The sequence below is a fragment of the Zychaea mexicana genome, assembly GCF_025766255.1.
Source record: "Zychaea mexicana strain RSA 1403 chromosome Unknown BDB00scaffold_60, whole genome shotgun sequence".
In the NCBI taxonomy this organism is placed as follows: domain Eukaryota; kingdom Fungi; phylum Mucoromycota; class Mucoromycetes; order Mucorales; family Lichtheimiaceae; genus Zychaea; species Zychaea mexicana.
In genome coordinates, this window is record NW_026516723.1 from 225753 (window position 1) to 242232 (window position 16480).

Here is a 16480-nt window from a genome sequence, read left to right on the forward strand (position 1 = left end):
TGTATAAAACAGTGCAAGTGGTTACATACGCCAACAACAAAAATGCATGTAAAAGAGAATATGGCAATCGTTTAATGGCGCTTTGATGTATATAATCAGAGTCATAACTGTGGTGATCAAGTAGCTGATACCAATAGCTGTTGCAGTGGTAGATCACACGTTTTTCCATTTACACCGATCTATCCAGTAGAGCTTAGGGATCAACGCTTATTCATTGCAGAGAATCAAATTAAGATAACGACTTGTAGGGCAATAATCAAGAGGGAGATTAACATCCACTCTACTTATTAGAGTGTCATGCCAGTGGAGACTCGAGATAACCACACCAATTTCCCAGCTGGTTGCAAAGCAGGGACTGACCAATCAAATGGTGTCACACAACGGACTTCCGTGGCTCCACGTCTTTTGGTTCCGTCGCGTACGTAGAAGCCTCCCCTTCTTTTCTTAACCTCGATACCACTCTATCTTGTAGTGCTGTTGCCATGAATTTCGACGAAATCGAAGAGCAGGTAATTAAAAACCTCGATACGCAATGCCATTCTTACACCTACTCGACCATGTTTGGTGGCTACAACGGCGACCATCTAATTTGCTAAAGTAAAAAAAAATACATGTATACAGGACGGAATTCGTTTCTCGTGGAATGCCTGGCCATCATCCCGCATTGAAGCCACTAAAGCTGTCGTTCCTATTGCCTGTCTTTACACACCCTTGAAGGAACGTGAAGATTTTGCGGCAAGCCCCATTTGCTATGAACCTGTCATGTGCAAAGCTCCTTGCAGAGCTATTCTCAATCCCTTCTGGTAACAGCGCAGAAGCAAAGCTTCTCTTTTTCTTTTATCTTATTCCTCTCTCTCTTTTATTAATATGAACTCACCTGCTATGCTTTTTGCATCGCTGAATTGTGTGTCTACTTAGTCAAATTGACGTTCGTGGCAAGTTGTGGATTTGCCCTTTTTGCCTTCAGCGTAACGCCTTCCCTCCACACTACAAAGATATCTCCAACACCAACTTGCCTGCCGAGTTGTTGCCAAAGTACACGACGATTGAGTACAACCTGAACCGCTTTGCGAATATCCCGCCCATCTTTTTGTATGTCGTCGATACGTGCTTGGATGACGAGGATCTTAAGGCTCTCAAGGACGCATTGGTGGTGAGCTTGAGCTTGTTGCCACCTTATGCCTGGGTCGGCTTGATTACATATGGTACCATGGTAATACATTTCAAGAATTCTCTATGTGGGAGTTGGGTTTTGTTATATGCGTTATATGGACATACTAATAACACAGCAATTATATAGACTCAAGTTCATGAGCTTGGATTTGCTGATTGCCCCAAGTCTTTCGTATTCCGAGGTACCAAGGAATATGCTGCCAAGCAGGTCCAAGAGATGCTCGGTTTGGCTGGATCGGCAGTTCGTCCTGGTCAACCTGGTGTCCGCCCCGGTCAACCACCACAGATGTCTGGTGCTGCTAACAGGTACCAATGGAAGCTACTTTAAGGGAAAGACGGTGTGATCTTCCTCAGAAAAGAATTTTATTAATTGCCATTGTGGTATAGATTCTTGTTGCCTGTCAAGGATTGCGAGTTCGTGCTTACCTCAATTCTCGAAAATTTGCAACGCGACCCTTGGCCCGTTGCTAATGATAAGCGCGCTCAGCGCTGTACCGGCGTGGCCATGAGCGTCGCGGTTGGCCTTTTAGAGGTAATGCTCTAGACTGATAATATAATACGTGGAAAGGAACGGGAAGAAAGCGATTGCTCATACACATGTGATACAGACTACATTCCCCAACACTGGTGCTCGTGTAATGCTCTTCAGTGGTGGTCCAGCTACTGAAGGACCTGGTATGGTTGTAAGCAACGAACTGCGTGAGCCAATTCGTTCTCACCACGACATTGAGAAGGAGACTGCGAAATATTACAAGAAGGCTGTCAAGGTACCAAAAGAAACAAAATCGATAGATGGGGTTTGCTCGCACTATATGACACTCAGCATGATACTCATCCTAAGCCATATACACTAGTTCTATGATGCATTGGCCAAGCGCGCTTCCACCAACGGCCACACTATCGATATTTTTGCAGGCTGTCTTGATCAGATCGGTCTTTTGGAAATGAAGTCCATGGTGAACTCGACGGGTGGTGTCATGATCTTGTCCGATTCGTTTAACACAGCCATCTTCAAGCAGAGTTTCCAACGTGTGTTCCAAAAGGACAGCCAAGGACATTTGCAGATGGGCTTTAACGCAACACTGGATGTGCAGACGACGCGTGAACTCAAGGTGTGCGGTTTGATCGGTGGAGCCGTATCGGCCAACAAGAAATCAACCTACGTGGGTGAGACTGAGATCGGTATCGGCAACACATCCGCATGGAAAATGTGCTCTCTCACGCCAAAGACTACCAACGGCGTCTACTTTGAAGTCGTCAACCAGCCTACTGTGCAGTTCCAGCCTGGCTCGCGCGGCTTGATTCAATTTGTCACGCACTATCAACATTCAAGCGGACAGTTCCGTCTGCGAGTGACCACGGTGGCCCGCAATTTTGCTGAGGGTCAGAGCCCCGAAATTGCTAATTCGTTCGACCAGGAAACCGCTGCAGTTCTCATGTCACGTATTGCTGTGTTCAAGGGCGAGATCGACGACGGTCCCGACGTGTTGCGATGGCTCGATCGTATGTTGATCCGCTTGTGCCAACGATTCGCCGACTACCGCAAAGACGATCCACACAGCTTCCGCTTGTCCGAGAACTTCTCGATTTACCCGCAATTCATGTTCCACCTCAGACGTTCGCAGTTCTTGCAGGTGTTCAACAATTCGCCTGACGAAACTGCCTTCTACCGCCACGTTGTCAACCGTGAAAACGTCGATAATTCGCTCATCATGATTCAGCCCACGTTGACGTCGTACAGCTTTGACAACCCCCCACAACCGGTGCTGCTTGACAGTGTCTCTATCAAACCCGATGTGATTCTTTTACTCGATACCTTTTTCCATTTATTGATCTTCCATGGTGAAACTGTGGCCCAATGGCGTGAAGCAGGCTACCAGGAACAGGAGGGCTACGAAAACTTTAAGCAGTTGCTGGAAGCCCCCGTGTTGGATGCTCAGGATTTGTTGATGGATCGATTCCCCGTACCACGCTATATTGTCTGTGACCAGGGCGGCTCGCAGGCCCGTTTCTTGTTGTCCAAGCTGAACCCTTCCACCACCCACGCATCCAGCAGCCCTTATGGTGCTCCCCAGGGTGCTGCTATCTTTACCGACGATGTCAGCTTGCAGGTGTTTATGGAGCATCTGAAAAAGTACGTTTCTTGATGGTTGACTAGAGGAGACTACTGAATATACGGAACTAACCCATGATTTATTCACTTTTCCAGGTTATCTGTTGCAGGAACATCGTAAAATGAATGTATGATCAACAACCCTCGACTCAAAAAAAAAAGGATATAGATAGTCACCTCTTCTTTCCACCAACACTTTTAATACTTTTTCTCCTTTCTTTACATATTATATATCACTATTTCTTTCATTCTCTTTGGTGGCTACCCGTGTAATATGCATTCGCTACAAACAAACCTGTTGAATACGACCTATATCTGCATTTATTTCAAGTGAGGAAGACAGCTGTGTGCCTCTCTAAATATCCATATATTCGACCAATGAGCGGGCGGCTTTTAAAATCGATGGCTTGTCACTCACACACTGCCTGTATAAACAAGTGTCGGCTCCGCTGTCTTCTTTTCCCAACCAAATAAAAAAAAATCATAATGGCCAGCACCATGTGGCAATCCCTACGCAAGGGCAGCGCCGCCCTCTTCAGCATTCGCTCATACACAACTGCCGCAGCCCCCGTTATCACAGAAGCAGCCGTACCAAAGCTCGAAACGCACGTTCCAAACAATGAATTAGTGAGCCAGCTTGTCAATACCATTATGCGCGACGGCAAAAAAGCACGCGCACAACGACTTGTCAGCGATAGCATGAAGTGGTTAGAGAAAAAGAACAGTGTTGCCGATCCCTATGGCATGCTCAGCGAAGCCATTGAATCAGCCTCGCCATTATTAAAACTCACAACCACAAAAAAGGGCAGCAAAGCGATCCATGTCCCTACGCCCTTGCGATTACGCCAACGACGTCGACGGGCGATTGTTTGGATGCTCGAATCCGCCAAAAAGCGACCTGAAGCGACCTTTGAGCAACGATTTGCGGCAGAAGTTTTCGATGTTATTCAGGGAACGAGCCCGGCGCTCCAAAAGAAGGCTCAGATTCACAAGCAGGCCTTGGCCAACCGTGCAAATGCACAAGTCTCATACAACACTCAGTCGCGATAGATTTCTTTTCCTCACACCACCCCACACACGCGTACACTCTCACCCACACATGCACAAAGACAATATATACTCACGTTATTAAAAAAAAGAAAAACACTCAAATTTGGTTGTATAAAATAATTATAATAAAAGGCTTATTAGATATCAATACTAACGGCTTGGATGAAATCGACTTGGTTGTATATACTTCGAGCGCCCGTCTATATCCATGGTGACAGTAAACAGCAGTTGCATTATAGCTAGGCAATTGAGGATAAACATAATGAACTTGGAGGTTACAGTACAGTATCGTTACAATTCTTGCCGATTTCCAGTTGCTCCGTTACTTGATTCTGCTGGTCTGCTTGCTGTTTCCACTTTTTTGCCTTTGTCGGTGTTCAATTGCTCCATGTACATGTACGCGTTGCGGTTGGCACTAGACCATCGCTCCGGTACGCCCTTTTCCCGGAAAATCAGTCTCCTGCGCGTGTCTCTTTGGAGCTGGCCGACCCGCGACAGAACCATATAGCGCTGATATAGAAATGATATTATCCACGCGATCCGCTTCACGATGGCCATCGGTTTTTTTGGCAGGCTTTTTTGTGCGACTCTTTTCTTAGCCTGCCTCATTCCTTGGCTCGTTCTTCGATATTTTTTCTAGCTTCATCTTCTTTGGCTATCCTTTCACGTCCCTTGCGTTCCTTCTCCGTGCCACCTTTTGGTACGTCGGTTTTGGTACCTTCTTACCATTGGTCGATGACTAAAAAAATGACCTTGCATTTCGTCCGAGGTAAAGATATCCATCAGTTTGATCCCCATCTTGGCCACTTTCATGCGTGCGTTGTCCGACAGTTCTTTGTTTCGTTCGGCCAGCAATTTGGCGCTTTCGGCAAAAGAAAACCCGTGCTGGCGAGTTTGGTAATGAAGCTGTACACCGTAAAGGCTCTGCCTTTTTTGTTACTGCCACACAAGTACATCACAATCCGAGCTAGACTGTCTGGTTGTGATAGCTCCAGAGCGACCTTATAATTGTGTACGCATCCGAGAACATCTCCCCAGGTCATCCGAATGGAGTTGCCCAGGTGCCTTTTCCAAAACATGTAGACCTCAACTGGCAGCTCTTGCTTAAAATAATCGAGTTTCGGGGTCCTTCTGCCGTTGCTTGGACCCTCATAAAATGTTCCAATCGTTCAAAAAGGACTTTTAGGTCATTAATTTTGGTCGCAAACTAGCAGCGATAGTCTCCAGCCGTGGAAAGACGAACCACTTGACATCCTCAGTAAAGTACGTTTTACGGTGGGGATCTATGTTTCTGCGGTATTCTTCAAGGAGGTTCTGGAGGCTATTTTGTGCTTTGATGCTGATGTTGATGATGTCAACGATGATAGCTTCATTAATCAACGAAGTTTTGGTTAACTTTTTTTGCGTTTTTCTTGTCTTCATCTGATTTAGCTTGAGAATATCGGCTAGTGTAGCTCTTCTCATAGTACGTTTTCAGGTCCAAATGATTTTTGACGAGTAGCTCGATGATGCCACTTTATTATAGCAATTAAATAAAAATGAAACACTTTTTCTTTGATTAATTTAAGATGTGTTCCTTTCCTATGTAAATAACAACACTCCTTCTTTTATAATACTACTTTTCTCCTCTTTACTAATTATGTTCGGTATGAGTAATATGGCGTTGTTAAATTGTGATAATGCTTTCAATTCTTTTCTCTGACACTTCAATCAGTACTGCACTATGATCATTGCTATGTGATGCCTACTAGGGGTCGCAATCTGACCCGCGGGTTAAGGACGGGTCAATGGGTCGGGTTGATGCTTTTCTGACCCACAGGTCAACCTGTCTAACCCTTGACCTGACCCGTTGACCCGTTGTGACCTATGTATACATATAAAGATATAATGATATACTTGTATTTAAGTAGTCAATCTTCTTGCTAGGAAGCATCATCATTATATTAAAGATGTAGTTGTCAATATGTCTGCCATATAGCTATAATATAAAATGTACTTATACTCTTTTTATTGTGGGATTATATTTTATATTCAAGAGTATAAGTCAAGTAAGCTATAAACAATTATGTAAAAAAGGAGTAAAGAAGTAGCAATAGTACAATGAGAACGGACAAAGAGGGTGGCAGTAATAAGAGACGAGATTTGACAAGAGACTGAAAAGGAAAATTGAGAAAAGAAGAACGAAGGAAGAAAGAAGAAGTGAAAAGAAAAGGGAAAAGGGAAAAAGATTAGGGGTATAATATAGGGAAGTCGATTTTCAACCACACTTTAACTATTATGCTTCTTTCTTTAATGCATGTCAGATGTAAGGAGCCTGAGCGAACTCATTTATAATGGCACAAAACCCTTTACCTTTAGAAATAATCACACAAAATGTAGCTGCTGTTGCTAGCACTACTAGGAATTTGTGTGCCATCAACTTAGAGAGCTGTGTATGTATATATATAGAGTTTTGTACTTCTAGTACTCAAGTTCAGGTTGATTAACACTTTCCTTCATCACTATATCAAAATCAGTCTTGACCTGTCAATCCGATTTTTGACCTGTTGCATTGAACAGGTCGGGTCAGGTCAGTGTTTTCTTAACCCAACCCAACCTGTCCAATTGCAACCCCTAATGCCTACTTCATTTATTTATTCTATAAACTTCTTGATTTTTATATCTTCTTTTTATATTTTAGTTTATCTAAGACATCTTTTAGTGATTTAGTATTTTACTTTAAAATTATATCTATTATATTTTCTCTTATTTTTATTAATCATAGGTCTTCTTTATACAAACCTAGCACTTTTTGATTTATTTAAAAATAAAGTATAAATTAATAAATAATAATATTAATATTAATATTAATAATAATATAATAATAATTCATAATAATATAAAACGCTATTATATGTACAAATTAAAGACCAACAACTCGGCCTTGTTGGCGTAGTGGTTATCGCGTCTCCTTTACACGGAGAAGGTCTCCGGTTCGACCCCGGAACGAGGCTTTCTGTACTGTAGTACATTCGAATCCAGCATTCGGAGTTACGATTTTTTATTTGCCGTGGTTAATGGTTGGGTATACGTATTTCCGATAATATTTTTAGTACGACGTCTTGTATCTCCTTGACTTACTACGTCGCTACCCTTTTGCTAAGCAGTCGTCATTATGCTCAGACGTAATACTACCATACATTACACTACTATTACTCATAGCAGCCTCAGTGTTTTATAATCACATCTGCAGTAGCTTTAGAGAACATATAATAAACTTGGATAATTTCATAATAAAAAAAGGGGTATCTATGATTATCCTAACTAGCCATTCTGTGGTTACTTTGTGGTCTTATTCTCTTTGTAGTCTCTCTATCTTATACGAAACCATAGTAGGATACATTTCTATTTTTTTTTTTGAAACTTTGTTTGGGATAAGGATACACTAAATACTATCATAGCCAGTAGAAAAGAGAAGAAAACGGATAGAAGAGTATGTAGATAGTGAAGTGATGATGATGTTTATTTCGAACGATTTGTAAAGGTACACAGCACAGTGAAGTCTAATTTCTGTTGCTTTTCTCGATTTCGAGGTCTGAAGCTTTTTGGGAACTGTTTAACTGTAGGTAATAACATGATTCTCAAAATGATGTATATGATATTTTATATAATAAAGCCTTTCGTCCATGTTTCGTAACGTACAACTTTTTTGTTTGCTGCCTTGGCCATACCAAGTTGCCTCGCGGTGAGGCCCTCAAGCTGATTGCTTGGATGGAACACTCTATCATGCAAAGCTCAGCATCATACACGGGGTGATCTTTATCTCCTACATTGAGAACGTTCATGAAGAAATTTCGCTGCTGTTTTCAAGCACTCTTCACGGTTAAAAAATAATATTCGTCGCGGCACAGCAGCACGAGTAACACGGCACGCCATCCACGAGCTCGTTATCTTTGGCGTCAAATCCACCAAGCACCACAGGACTAGAGTCACAGCATAAGCGATCAAGGGTATTATTCGTAACTTTGTATAGCTTTATTTGCAGAAAACCTTTCGCTGCACTTTACACTACAAAATGGAAAGAATATGTTACTTACTAAGTCGTGCTATTTTACTTGGCAACATCGCCGTCGTTATTTTGGTTTTTCAATCGGAATTCGGTGATTCCTCTTACTTCCCCCGCTTCACCTTCAGGTTCTCTCTTATCTCATCCGTTCTGAATATAGCACTCGCCTTAGCTCCCAGCAGCCGTCCTATATCCACCTTTCCTCATGTCAGTCATTTGTCAGCCTCCAGCTTTGGTTATCTCAACATATAGTAACAGCTATTAAAACAACGTCTGAGCTAAAGACGCTGCATATGTACCGCGATTGCTGGACATATTCGAATCATGTTGACAGCTTTAATAATAATGGTAATATCGGTTTTTTTTTTCAATAACAACTTATCGAGCGGGCACTGTTGTCATATACATACCTGGAACCCCTTTCTGAATACTCTTCCTTGTGGCTCAAATATAAGTCTACATTTTGACATCATCATCTCACATATACGTTCACCGAAACTATTCTGTTTCAAGTCAATCCAAACGAATGATTACGGTAAACTTGAAACATGCAATAACCTATTGAACAAGATCACGTAGTAAGATCGAAAAATATAATAGTGGTTAACAGCAATTTTTCGTTATTAAAAGACATTCAAGTGAGGTTTGGTGAAAAGAGCAACTGCAATCTAGCGGTCCCGATTATAAACAATCAAACGGTGGCCTAGATCGACCACTCACCTAAAAAAAAAAAAAAAAAACTGGCCGTCAATTCTTGTAACAACTAAACGAAGTCTATGATCTCTCAATCTGCGTGCTACGCAACCTTTAATAAGCCAATGAGCTCATCAACAGCAGCAACCTCCAAATACAGTCAGGGCACACACCTCCCCTCCCAAGCCGCTGCGCAAAACCCAAATCATTAGTAAGGAGCTTCAGATCGACCCAGCACTTATTATTGGCTTTGTGAAACGTTTCTAATATGGGCATCCCAAGAAAGCGTAAAGGCTTAACAATGGATTTCATGCGCATTGTCTAGCATGGATCGAAATTAAGCTGTGGCGCTTAAAGTGAAGGAGGAGGATGATACTAGTAGCATTGTATACGCGGCGGAAACCAGGGCACCGGATGTTGTTGTAGATACGACAACAAGCAGTCGTTCAGGGAACAACATACAAGAAGCGGTCGCGAGAAATAGTGACGGTAGCTATCCTGGCAACTGCTACTAATCGTGTTTCTCCTGGCAAGCGAAGCTCTTCTAGCAATCTTGGCTTTTGTAGCAATCGTGGCTTCCCTAATACTCGCGATGGTCTTACTGCAGAACCCAATTCTGGCGGTCAAAGTCGTGGGCAGATATTGTATAATGAATAATGGTGAAATAAAAACGAGAGTATCTCCTCCAATGCTTCGAGAGCCACAATTGGCAGCACCACCACCACATACTGGTTTGCATTATGTTGAGACTGTCGGAAATAACCTCCTCATTGAAGCTTTCACCTGCGTTAAGTAGAATTCGTGGTTAACAAAGAACGATGTATGTTTAACACTTATGACATTGAGGTATGATGAAAGGCGCTTGTAGTAAAGTCAGCTAATATAATACTAGTGTTATGTAATATTGAATCAAAGCAACGTGAATGGTTGCCTTTGGATAAATACACCCTAAATCATATTTCTTAAAATTTCAAGATACTGATTTATGTAGGAAAAGGTCTTAGAAGGGCTCTATGTATTATGTTTATAATTTTTTTTTGAAACTCGGCTATATGATATGATTTTTATTCTATACTGTTAGAGAGATAATTAATACCGAGGGGATTGCTACCGCTAAAAAGACCTGGATCCGAATATTTGGCGTTCAACTGCAGACATTTATGCATTTGAAGATTGTCAATAAACATTTGTGTTACCTTGAATGACTGTCGAGTTAAATGACTGTCGAGTTAAATAAAAGAGGATATAACGTCTGTAATGTGGTCTACTGCGTACTAGATCTACTTTAACAGCAGCAACAGCAGCAGTAACAAAGGTATTCATGCAGACCAAAAAGAAATAAGTGATAAATTAAATCAAGCAGACAAATGAGGGGAACATCTTGAAAGAGTTGTGATGGTACTATTAAAACAGAAAGTATAATAATAGGACATGTTTGTAGTGTATGCGAGTAATTATCACACACACACGACACAGAGAGGAAGAAGGGGTTGGAGAGAGAGAGAGAGAGAGAGAGAGAGCAAGTGCAAGAGATGTAGATATTATTGTTTTTTCGATACCAAAGCTTGTATGACGCCACCGCTGGCAATCACCACAGGTTTAGGTTCTGGTATAGGTTCTCCTTCACATACGATCCTATCCTCTTCCTGCAAAATACGTCCGAGATAGATCAAACGGATTGTATGTGTCTGTGGCGATATGCTGGGTGTCTGCATGTAGATTCTGGTACGTAGCGATCCGACGGTTTCGTCGGTTTTGCTGATATCTACTTTGATGTCTTGCGCAGTCGATAATCGAACGGTGATGGGAATAAGCGTGGAGGTACCTGTAGCAGCAGCAGCAGCAGCAGCAGCAGCTAATGGCACATCGGATGAAAGATTCGATGGGTTCTTTTCCTCGGCTGACATGGTTGCGTGGTGGTGTTGGTTATCATTGTTATCGTTATTACTGAGGTTATTATCTTCTTCGTCTTTGATCTGTGCCGGCACAGATGTCGATGCAATCATGCCTGTAGTGTCGTCGTCGTGGCGCTGCTGTTGATCCTCTTCATCCTCTGGAACAATCAGATTGACTGGATCCACAAGACAATACATTGGTATCACATAGCGATTACCGAGTTCTGTAAACCGCACATGCATTGTATCATCCTTAGTAGAGTATTTATACCCCTTTATTTTGTTTCTCTCCCCCTCCTTCCCAGTATCGTGATCTATTTCGCTCTTTGCACGGTATATTCTATGTCTCTTACCATCATAGCATCCTTCAGAAGGGTTGCCGGTAGGAATAATGATATTTGCAGCGTTCAAGATGGATTGCGCCATTCGAATGTCAGGCGATGTCATTGCTGCATGAAGTGCTTGCCAAATTTCCGGACGACCCTGTGTTACTCCAAGTTGTGAGTTATGGCAAACATGATAAGAAAGAAAGAGAGCGAGGTGGATCGCTCCATGTTGTATTTTGTGAAAAAAAAAGTGTACCTCATAGCTCGGTGCTGTATCCCAAAATATCGTGCGTTGGTTTTCCAGTTGTGCTTGTGTGAGAGGCGTATCTGCTGTCCAGCTGAGACCGGTGCGTTTAAACGGCTTGCCTAGTTGTGTAATAAAAAAAACAAGGTTAATCCAGTTGAGAATTGCTGGACGAAAAAATAAAAAGGATGGAGTCAATGTAGAATATGATTCAACCTCCAGCGACAGTAGAACGTGGATTTTCATCGTCGTCGGCGGCTCGAGAGACACAGCATCCCATGGGAGATTTTCTTTTTTTCTTAAGAAAATGAACGAGTTTTCTTGGTTCGTTGTAAAAAAAAAACCTCTTTTTTTTTTTTTTCGGGTATGTTTGTTCGTGAAACGTTTTGAGAAAGAAGAACAGAAAAATAAAAAAGAGGAAAAGAAAAGTCGCACGTGCTTATGAAGACACTTTTGGGATGATGATTTGGTACACAGATCATAGAGATTTTAAAGCCGCTGCTTCTGCTGCAGTTGTTGTTGTTGTTGTTGCTGCTGCTGCTGCTGCTGCTGTGGCCACGAGGTCTGCAAAGGTCACGGTGACAAATGGATGCGGCATGGTTGGCGCTGAATCACCGATTAATTGTGTAGTTTGCGTATTGTCGTTGTTCTTGTTCTTCTTGGAACAGCATACGGCAGACATGGTTCTGTTATCCAGCCAATGCAATTGGAACTGCCATGGTTCTACGTCCTGTGTTCGTCCTCGTTTCTCCTGACCTGTTATTAATTCGATCTTTCTCAATTTTCGTTTGAGTGAACCTTCTTTTTTTGTTTTTTTTTTTGGGCAAGATTGACGCATCGTTGCTGTTCTTGGGCTTACCTTGTCTGCCTTGTTCCGGAAACACACGTTGTGAAGATCCATGTATAATCCAATGCCCAGAGCCTTGACATAGCTTTCTTTCAATGCCCATAGCGCGTAGAAGGCTTCGATCGGATGTGGATGGCTCCGTAGCATATCGAGCTCTTTGGGCGCCAACTAATTTTTGGTAAAGAGGAGTTAAAAAGGAGGGCAAAAAGTGATGCAAGCAGACCACACCAGACCAGACCAGACCTGAGGGGCAAAAGTATCGACAAGAGCAGTAGCGGTCATGGAAGACGGCATGCTGTCTGTGCACACAGCATCAATACCGACTTGACACCCACGTTGGTCGGTGGCTACCAAAATCACCCAATCACCTTGATGTGACACGTTAAAGTCAAAGCAATCCTCAAAGCCCTAGACGTGTGTGCAAACATACATCTGAGCCCAAACCAGCGGGGGACGGGGGCTTTCTTCCCTTGAATACTACGCGTTCTACTTACCTCCAACTTGGGTTTTCCACCCTTCTGTGCTTGCACAAATCGTAACGATCCCCATGTCATTCCATAGTATCGTACAAACGCGTATCTGCGCAACAGCCGGCTTGCTAATGCTAACCGTCGATCGTTTTCAAACTTGAATCGCATCACGTGGTCCCGCTCTTCCTGTGTTTGTAGCCAAGTGAACGCCTCATTGAACTTTTTTTTTTTTTTTTTTTTTTCTTGGAATTACTTTTTTACGTCCCATCTTTTTTAATTCAATAACGCGATCTTTCTCTCCCCTCCCCTCACCTCGTCAGATTGGTCCAAGACTTGACGAATATCCAACGCCAACAATATCATTTTTTTCCCCTTTCTTCTGACGGTATAGTTGTTGTTGTTGTGCAAAATAGGAAAAGAAAAAGGGCTTATATATGTATGCACCATGTATATTATTGCGGTGTAATTTTTAGGGTGGAGAATAATGTCGCAAAACAAATTGGACGTCGCTTGTGTTTGGTAAACAAGCGATTTCCAACGTAACAATCGCATCGCCTGTTCTATCCAGAGGGAAATAGCCACGCTGGCGCCTTGGAACCACCAAGACCGGTAACTGGCCCTGCCGCACATGCGAATCAAAAATCTCTATCCCTTTGTCCGAATCCTGCTCGTTCATCAGTGTCATCTGGTTGGCATAGTCAAACGTCGTCCACACCGCTGGCATGTCATTGTCAAACCGATCTTGTTCTTCCAAACGACGAAATACCCAAATATGGCCAAGTGCAGCTACACGTGTCGCTGCTTCCTCGTCTGTTGTTGTTGTCGTCGTTGCTGCTGCTACTGCTACTGTTGACGACCGATGAAAGCTGTTGCTACAATGTCGTTGTCGTTGCCTTTGATGATGATGACCACCACGTAATCGCAACCCCGCGCTACTGCTACCTGTACTACTGCCAGCTATGATTCCTCCGCGTCGACTCGTGCGCTCGTCCATGGTTCTGAGCTGATGTAGGATATCTTGTTGCTGCTGCTCGTCTAGAACATCGCCGGTGGGAGACGTGGCAAACACAGTGCGTATAGATCGTGTGCTGCTGCTATGACTGAATTGTGCGCGAGATATTAATTTTGGCTTGATCCGCTTCATCAGAGCCGTAAAGGACCATCGTCGCCGCCGCTTTTTCGGTCGACCGTCACGATCTTCTTCAGCGAACTCTGTATAGGGTGGTGGCTAAACAATGATCCTTCTTTGTCAACAGCCTGCACAATGAGGGAACAAAGAGTGTCCAATAAGCTCAAGAGAGTCGTCGTTTACCTCATCAGCCGCGTCTACTTCACTCGGATGCCGACTCGCTGCATGATGTGACAGAATGGCATCCCCCGCAGAATGCCGCCGCTGTCGTCTATGAATGGTATTACTGGACATGAAGATTTATTATATAACAGAGGGGCAGGCAGAGAGGAAGAGAGAAAGAGAGAGAGAGAGAGAGCGAGAAAACAGAGGAAGATGCCCTTTTTTTTTTTACAGAGGTGAATGTTTTCATCAGTGTTACAAAAAAGGAAAACTCAGGGCACCCATCATCGACTTCTCAGAGTATGATACACATATTGTCACTGAAATCATGGGGCAATTTATCGCCTGGCCTCGGATACAGAAACGACTCTTCTGCCTTGAACACCTTGCCCTTGTCTATTTTCTGGATAACGTCTTTGGAGAATGCACCGGCATCTTCGACACTGTCAAAGACAAAGTTTAGCGATGCTATTGTCAAACGATCAAGTAGAAGCAGCAGCAGCAGCAGCAATAGCAATAGCAGAGGATAAAAAGGGATGTCCAAGTTAGTTTCTGATCAAAGAATGTGTCTCTGTATTTGTACTACTTGCTTTGTCTGGCATTGTGCTGTTTGGCAACCGCATCTTTTTCTGGATGCTTGAGGTCCAGGGCATCTTTATAGTCGTACTTTTTATCTTCGTGCTTTATCATACTACTGATGGCTTTTTGCGCGTTTCAAATACGAAAGATGCTGTGGAAGTGGACTGACAAAGCCAAATAAAGAATCGAGAATAAAGGCATTTATATATACAAGATTCCCCCTGTTGTTTTGTTCCACTTGCTTCTTTCCTTTTATGGCATTTTCAAAGAACAATGAGCCCCTCCTCCCTCCTCTTCACTGTATATATATATATACCATACCATCGGTTTCTTCTGCTACACACGCCAACTGCGACAGCCTTGTTGTTTTTTACCGAATAAAATGCGACCAATGATCGCTGCGTGTCCTCACGAGACACTCGCATCTCCTTTTTGTTTGTACTGTTAATAAGATACAAATATCCTTGTATCACTGCACGAATGACATTTCAAAGGGAGAGATTCCTATCGACATTCATCCCTAGAAGCTGTCCCCAGCAAACAAGTGGCCCTGTTAACCAACGTCCGGGGTTTTCTTTATGCTTTATTTACAAGCTGTGCCAATAACTGACGTTTGCTCTTCCTAATTTGTTGTATGCATATTGTACTCCGCTCTCAGTAAGACGCTTACAGTGATAAATGCGAATGACTGTAAAGCAAGTCGATAATGGAGCAGTATCAAGGAAATTTTCGAGCCCTGTATCTGTGACACCAGCGCAACTAGTGATACATAGTGAGCGCAGAGATCGTATCTCACCAAATGCTGCCATCACCGTATCATCCATGGATGGGAAATATCCCAGTGCCAAATGTCGTAGAGCGTTCTTGTTGGAGGATAAAATACTTGCAAAGACGAGCAAACCATCTCTGGTCACAGCATTGTCTGGATTCTTGCCCGAGTCGGCCAGCCACAGGCTCTGTAAGGATTGGATGCTACCGAGACTTTGTATTGCTGCATCTGATAAACGCATCCCACTCAGATCGATTTCTTGTATCGCCGGCAGCTGTGTGAGCAGATGGAAGTTTTGAGGGATCGAAGGAACCGGGAACTCGATAAAGGAGCGTGTTCGATGAAGCAATCGACGCGATGTTCTTGTGTGTAGACGGTTCTGTTGCTGATGGATGGATTGTGGCTGCTGCTCATTGCGTCGTGTGAGCGACTGTTGCTGTCTTTCGCGATGATGAGGGTGTCGACGAGGAATGACACGAGGGAACGGTTCGCTGCTTTCCGCACTGACAGACAAATGCTTCAAGCATAGCATCTTGCTGGACACGACTTGAAGCACAGACTCTGATATGTCGGACGACGTCAGATGGAGTTGCTCAAGCGTACTGGCGTGCGCGCACAAAAAGTCGACGAGAACGTCCGTGTCAATGGCTCTGCCTGCAACCGTCAGCTTTGCAAGTCGTTGTAATTTCTTAATTTTTTTAAAGTCGAACCACCCTCCGCTTTCATTGTAGGGTATTCGTCTGAGGCTCAATACTTGTAGTGTGCTACTTGCTTTCTCCAAGACTGCCATGACCCTCCTGGATTGCTGGGACCGGTCGCTTGTGAACTTGAATTCGCGTAATCCTTTGCTTCCACTACAGCCGTGATCACTGGTATCACTACTACTATTATTATTATTGATCGATATCATCCTCCTTTTTGTGCTGCTGCTGTCATTGTTGTTGTTGTTGTTGTTGTTGTTGTTGTTGTCTAGACGGAATATGGC

General features: G+C 43.3%; 7 protein-coding genes and 1 non-coding gene across 8 annotated transcripts; 4 read left to right on the forward strand and 4 right to left on the reverse strand.

Moving 5' to 3' along the window:
• Positions 1-411: 411 nt before the first annotated feature.
• Positions 412-3734, forward strand: BDB00DRAFT_959862 (protein transporter SEC23). Its single transcript, XM_053129701.1, has 8 exons — positions 412-509; positions 622-803; positions 919-1213; positions 1301-1479; positions 1561-1705; positions 1782-1940; positions 2028-3307; positions 3383-3734. Exons 1-8 carry the CDS (start codon positions 483-485, stop codon positions 3405-3407), a joined length of 2292 nt encoding a protein of 763 aa, XP_052977578.1. The 5' UTR covers positions 412-482; the 3' UTR covers positions 3408-3734.
• Positions 3735-4480, forward strand: BDB00DRAFT_833990 (ribosomal protein S7 domain-containing protein). Its single transcript, XM_053124304.1, has one exon. It carries the CDS (start codon positions 3773-3775, stop codon positions 4334-4336), a length of 564 nt encoding a protein of 187 aa, XP_052977579.1. The 5' UTR covers positions 3735-3772; the 3' UTR covers positions 4337-4480.
• Positions 4481-7256: 2776 nt separating this feature from the next.
• Positions 7257-7329, forward strand: BDB00DRAFT_t79. Its single transcript has one exon. It is a non-coding gene; the product is annotated as a tRNA-Val (tRNA).
• A 1061-nt stretch (positions 7330-8390) lies between these two features.
• On the forward strand, positions 8391-9731 carry BDB00DRAFT_789698 (uncharacterized protein; the record flags this gene model as incomplete). The annotated part of the gene is made up of 2 exons (XM_053120892.1): positions 8391-8588; positions 9501-9731. 2 exons carry the CDS (start codon positions 8391-8393, stop codon positions 9729-9731), a joined length of 429 nt encoding a protein of 142 aa, XP_052977580.1.
• Positions 9732-10131: 400 nt separating this feature from the next.
• On the reverse strand, positions 10132-12134 carry BDB00DRAFT_833993 (uncharacterized protein). Its single transcript, XM_053124305.1, has 3 exons — positions 11756-12134; positions 11552-11661; positions 10132-11452 (listed from the first exon to the last, which is right to left on the reverse strand). The coding sequence occupies exons 1-3, from the start codon at positions 11817-11819 to the stop codon at positions 10616-10618; spliced, it is 1011 nt and encodes a 336-aa protein (XP_052977581.1). The 5' UTR covers positions 11820-12134; the 3' UTR covers positions 10132-10615.
• On the reverse strand, positions 12018-13024 carry BDB00DRAFT_874546 (4'-phosphopantetheinyl transferase superfamily; the record flags this gene model as incomplete). Its single annotated transcript, XM_053127233.1, has 4 exons — positions 12018-12311; positions 12399-12554; positions 12630-12794; positions 12881-13024. 4 exons carry the CDS (start codon positions 13022-13024, stop codon positions 12018-12020), a joined length of 759 nt encoding a protein of 252 aa, XP_052977582.1.
• Positions 13025-13076: 52 nt separating this feature from the next.
• Positions 13077-14380, reverse strand: BDB00DRAFT_834007 (uncharacterized protein). Its single transcript, XM_053124306.1, has one exon. The coding sequence runs from the start codon at positions 13998-14000 to the stop codon at positions 13326-13328; it is 675 nt and encodes a 224-aa protein (XP_052977583.1). The 5' UTR covers positions 14001-14380; the 3' UTR covers positions 13077-13325.
• Positions 14381-15313: 933 nt separating this feature from the next.
• Positions 15314-16285, reverse strand: BDB00DRAFT_789701 (uncharacterized protein; the record flags this gene model as incomplete). The annotated part of the gene is made up of 1 exon (XM_053120893.1): positions 15314-16285. The coding sequence occupies one exon, from the start codon at positions 16283-16285 to the stop codon at positions 15314-15316; it is 972 nt and encodes a 323-aa protein (XP_052977584.1).
• Between the last annotated feature and the right edge of the window lie 195 nt (positions 16286-16480).

Coding starts and splice junctions, on each gene's coding strand:
- BDB00DRAFT_959862 (XM_053129701.1), top strand. CDS start 483: ATGAATTTCGACGAAATCGAAGAGCAG. Junction 1,214..1,300: donor TGATTACATATGGTACCATG/GTAATACATTTC, acceptor GCAATTATATAG/ACTCAAGTTCATGAGCTTGG. Junction 1,941..2,027: donor ATTACAAGAAGGCTGTCAAG/GTACCAAAAGAA, acceptor CATATACACTAG/TTCTATGATGCATTGGCCAA.
- BDB00DRAFT_833990 (XM_053124304.1), top strand. CDS start 3,773: ATGGCCAGCACCATGTGGCAATCCCTACGCAAGGGCAGCGCCGCCCTC.
- BDB00DRAFT_833993 (XM_053124305.1), bottom strand. CDS start 11,819: ATGGGATGCTGTGTCTCTCGAGCCGCCGACGACGATGAAAATCCACGT. Junction 11,662..11,755: donor ACGTTCTACTGTCGCTGGAG/GTTGAATCATAT, acceptor TTACACAACTAG/GCAAGCCGTTTAAACGCACC. Junction 11,453..11,551: donor ATACAGCACCGAGCTATGAG/GTACACTTTTTT, acceptor GGAGTAACACAG/GGTCGTCCGGAAATTTGGCA.
- BDB00DRAFT_834007 (XM_053124306.1), bottom strand. CDS start 14,000: ATGAAGCGGATCAAGCCAAAATTAATATCTCGCGCACAATTCAGTCAT.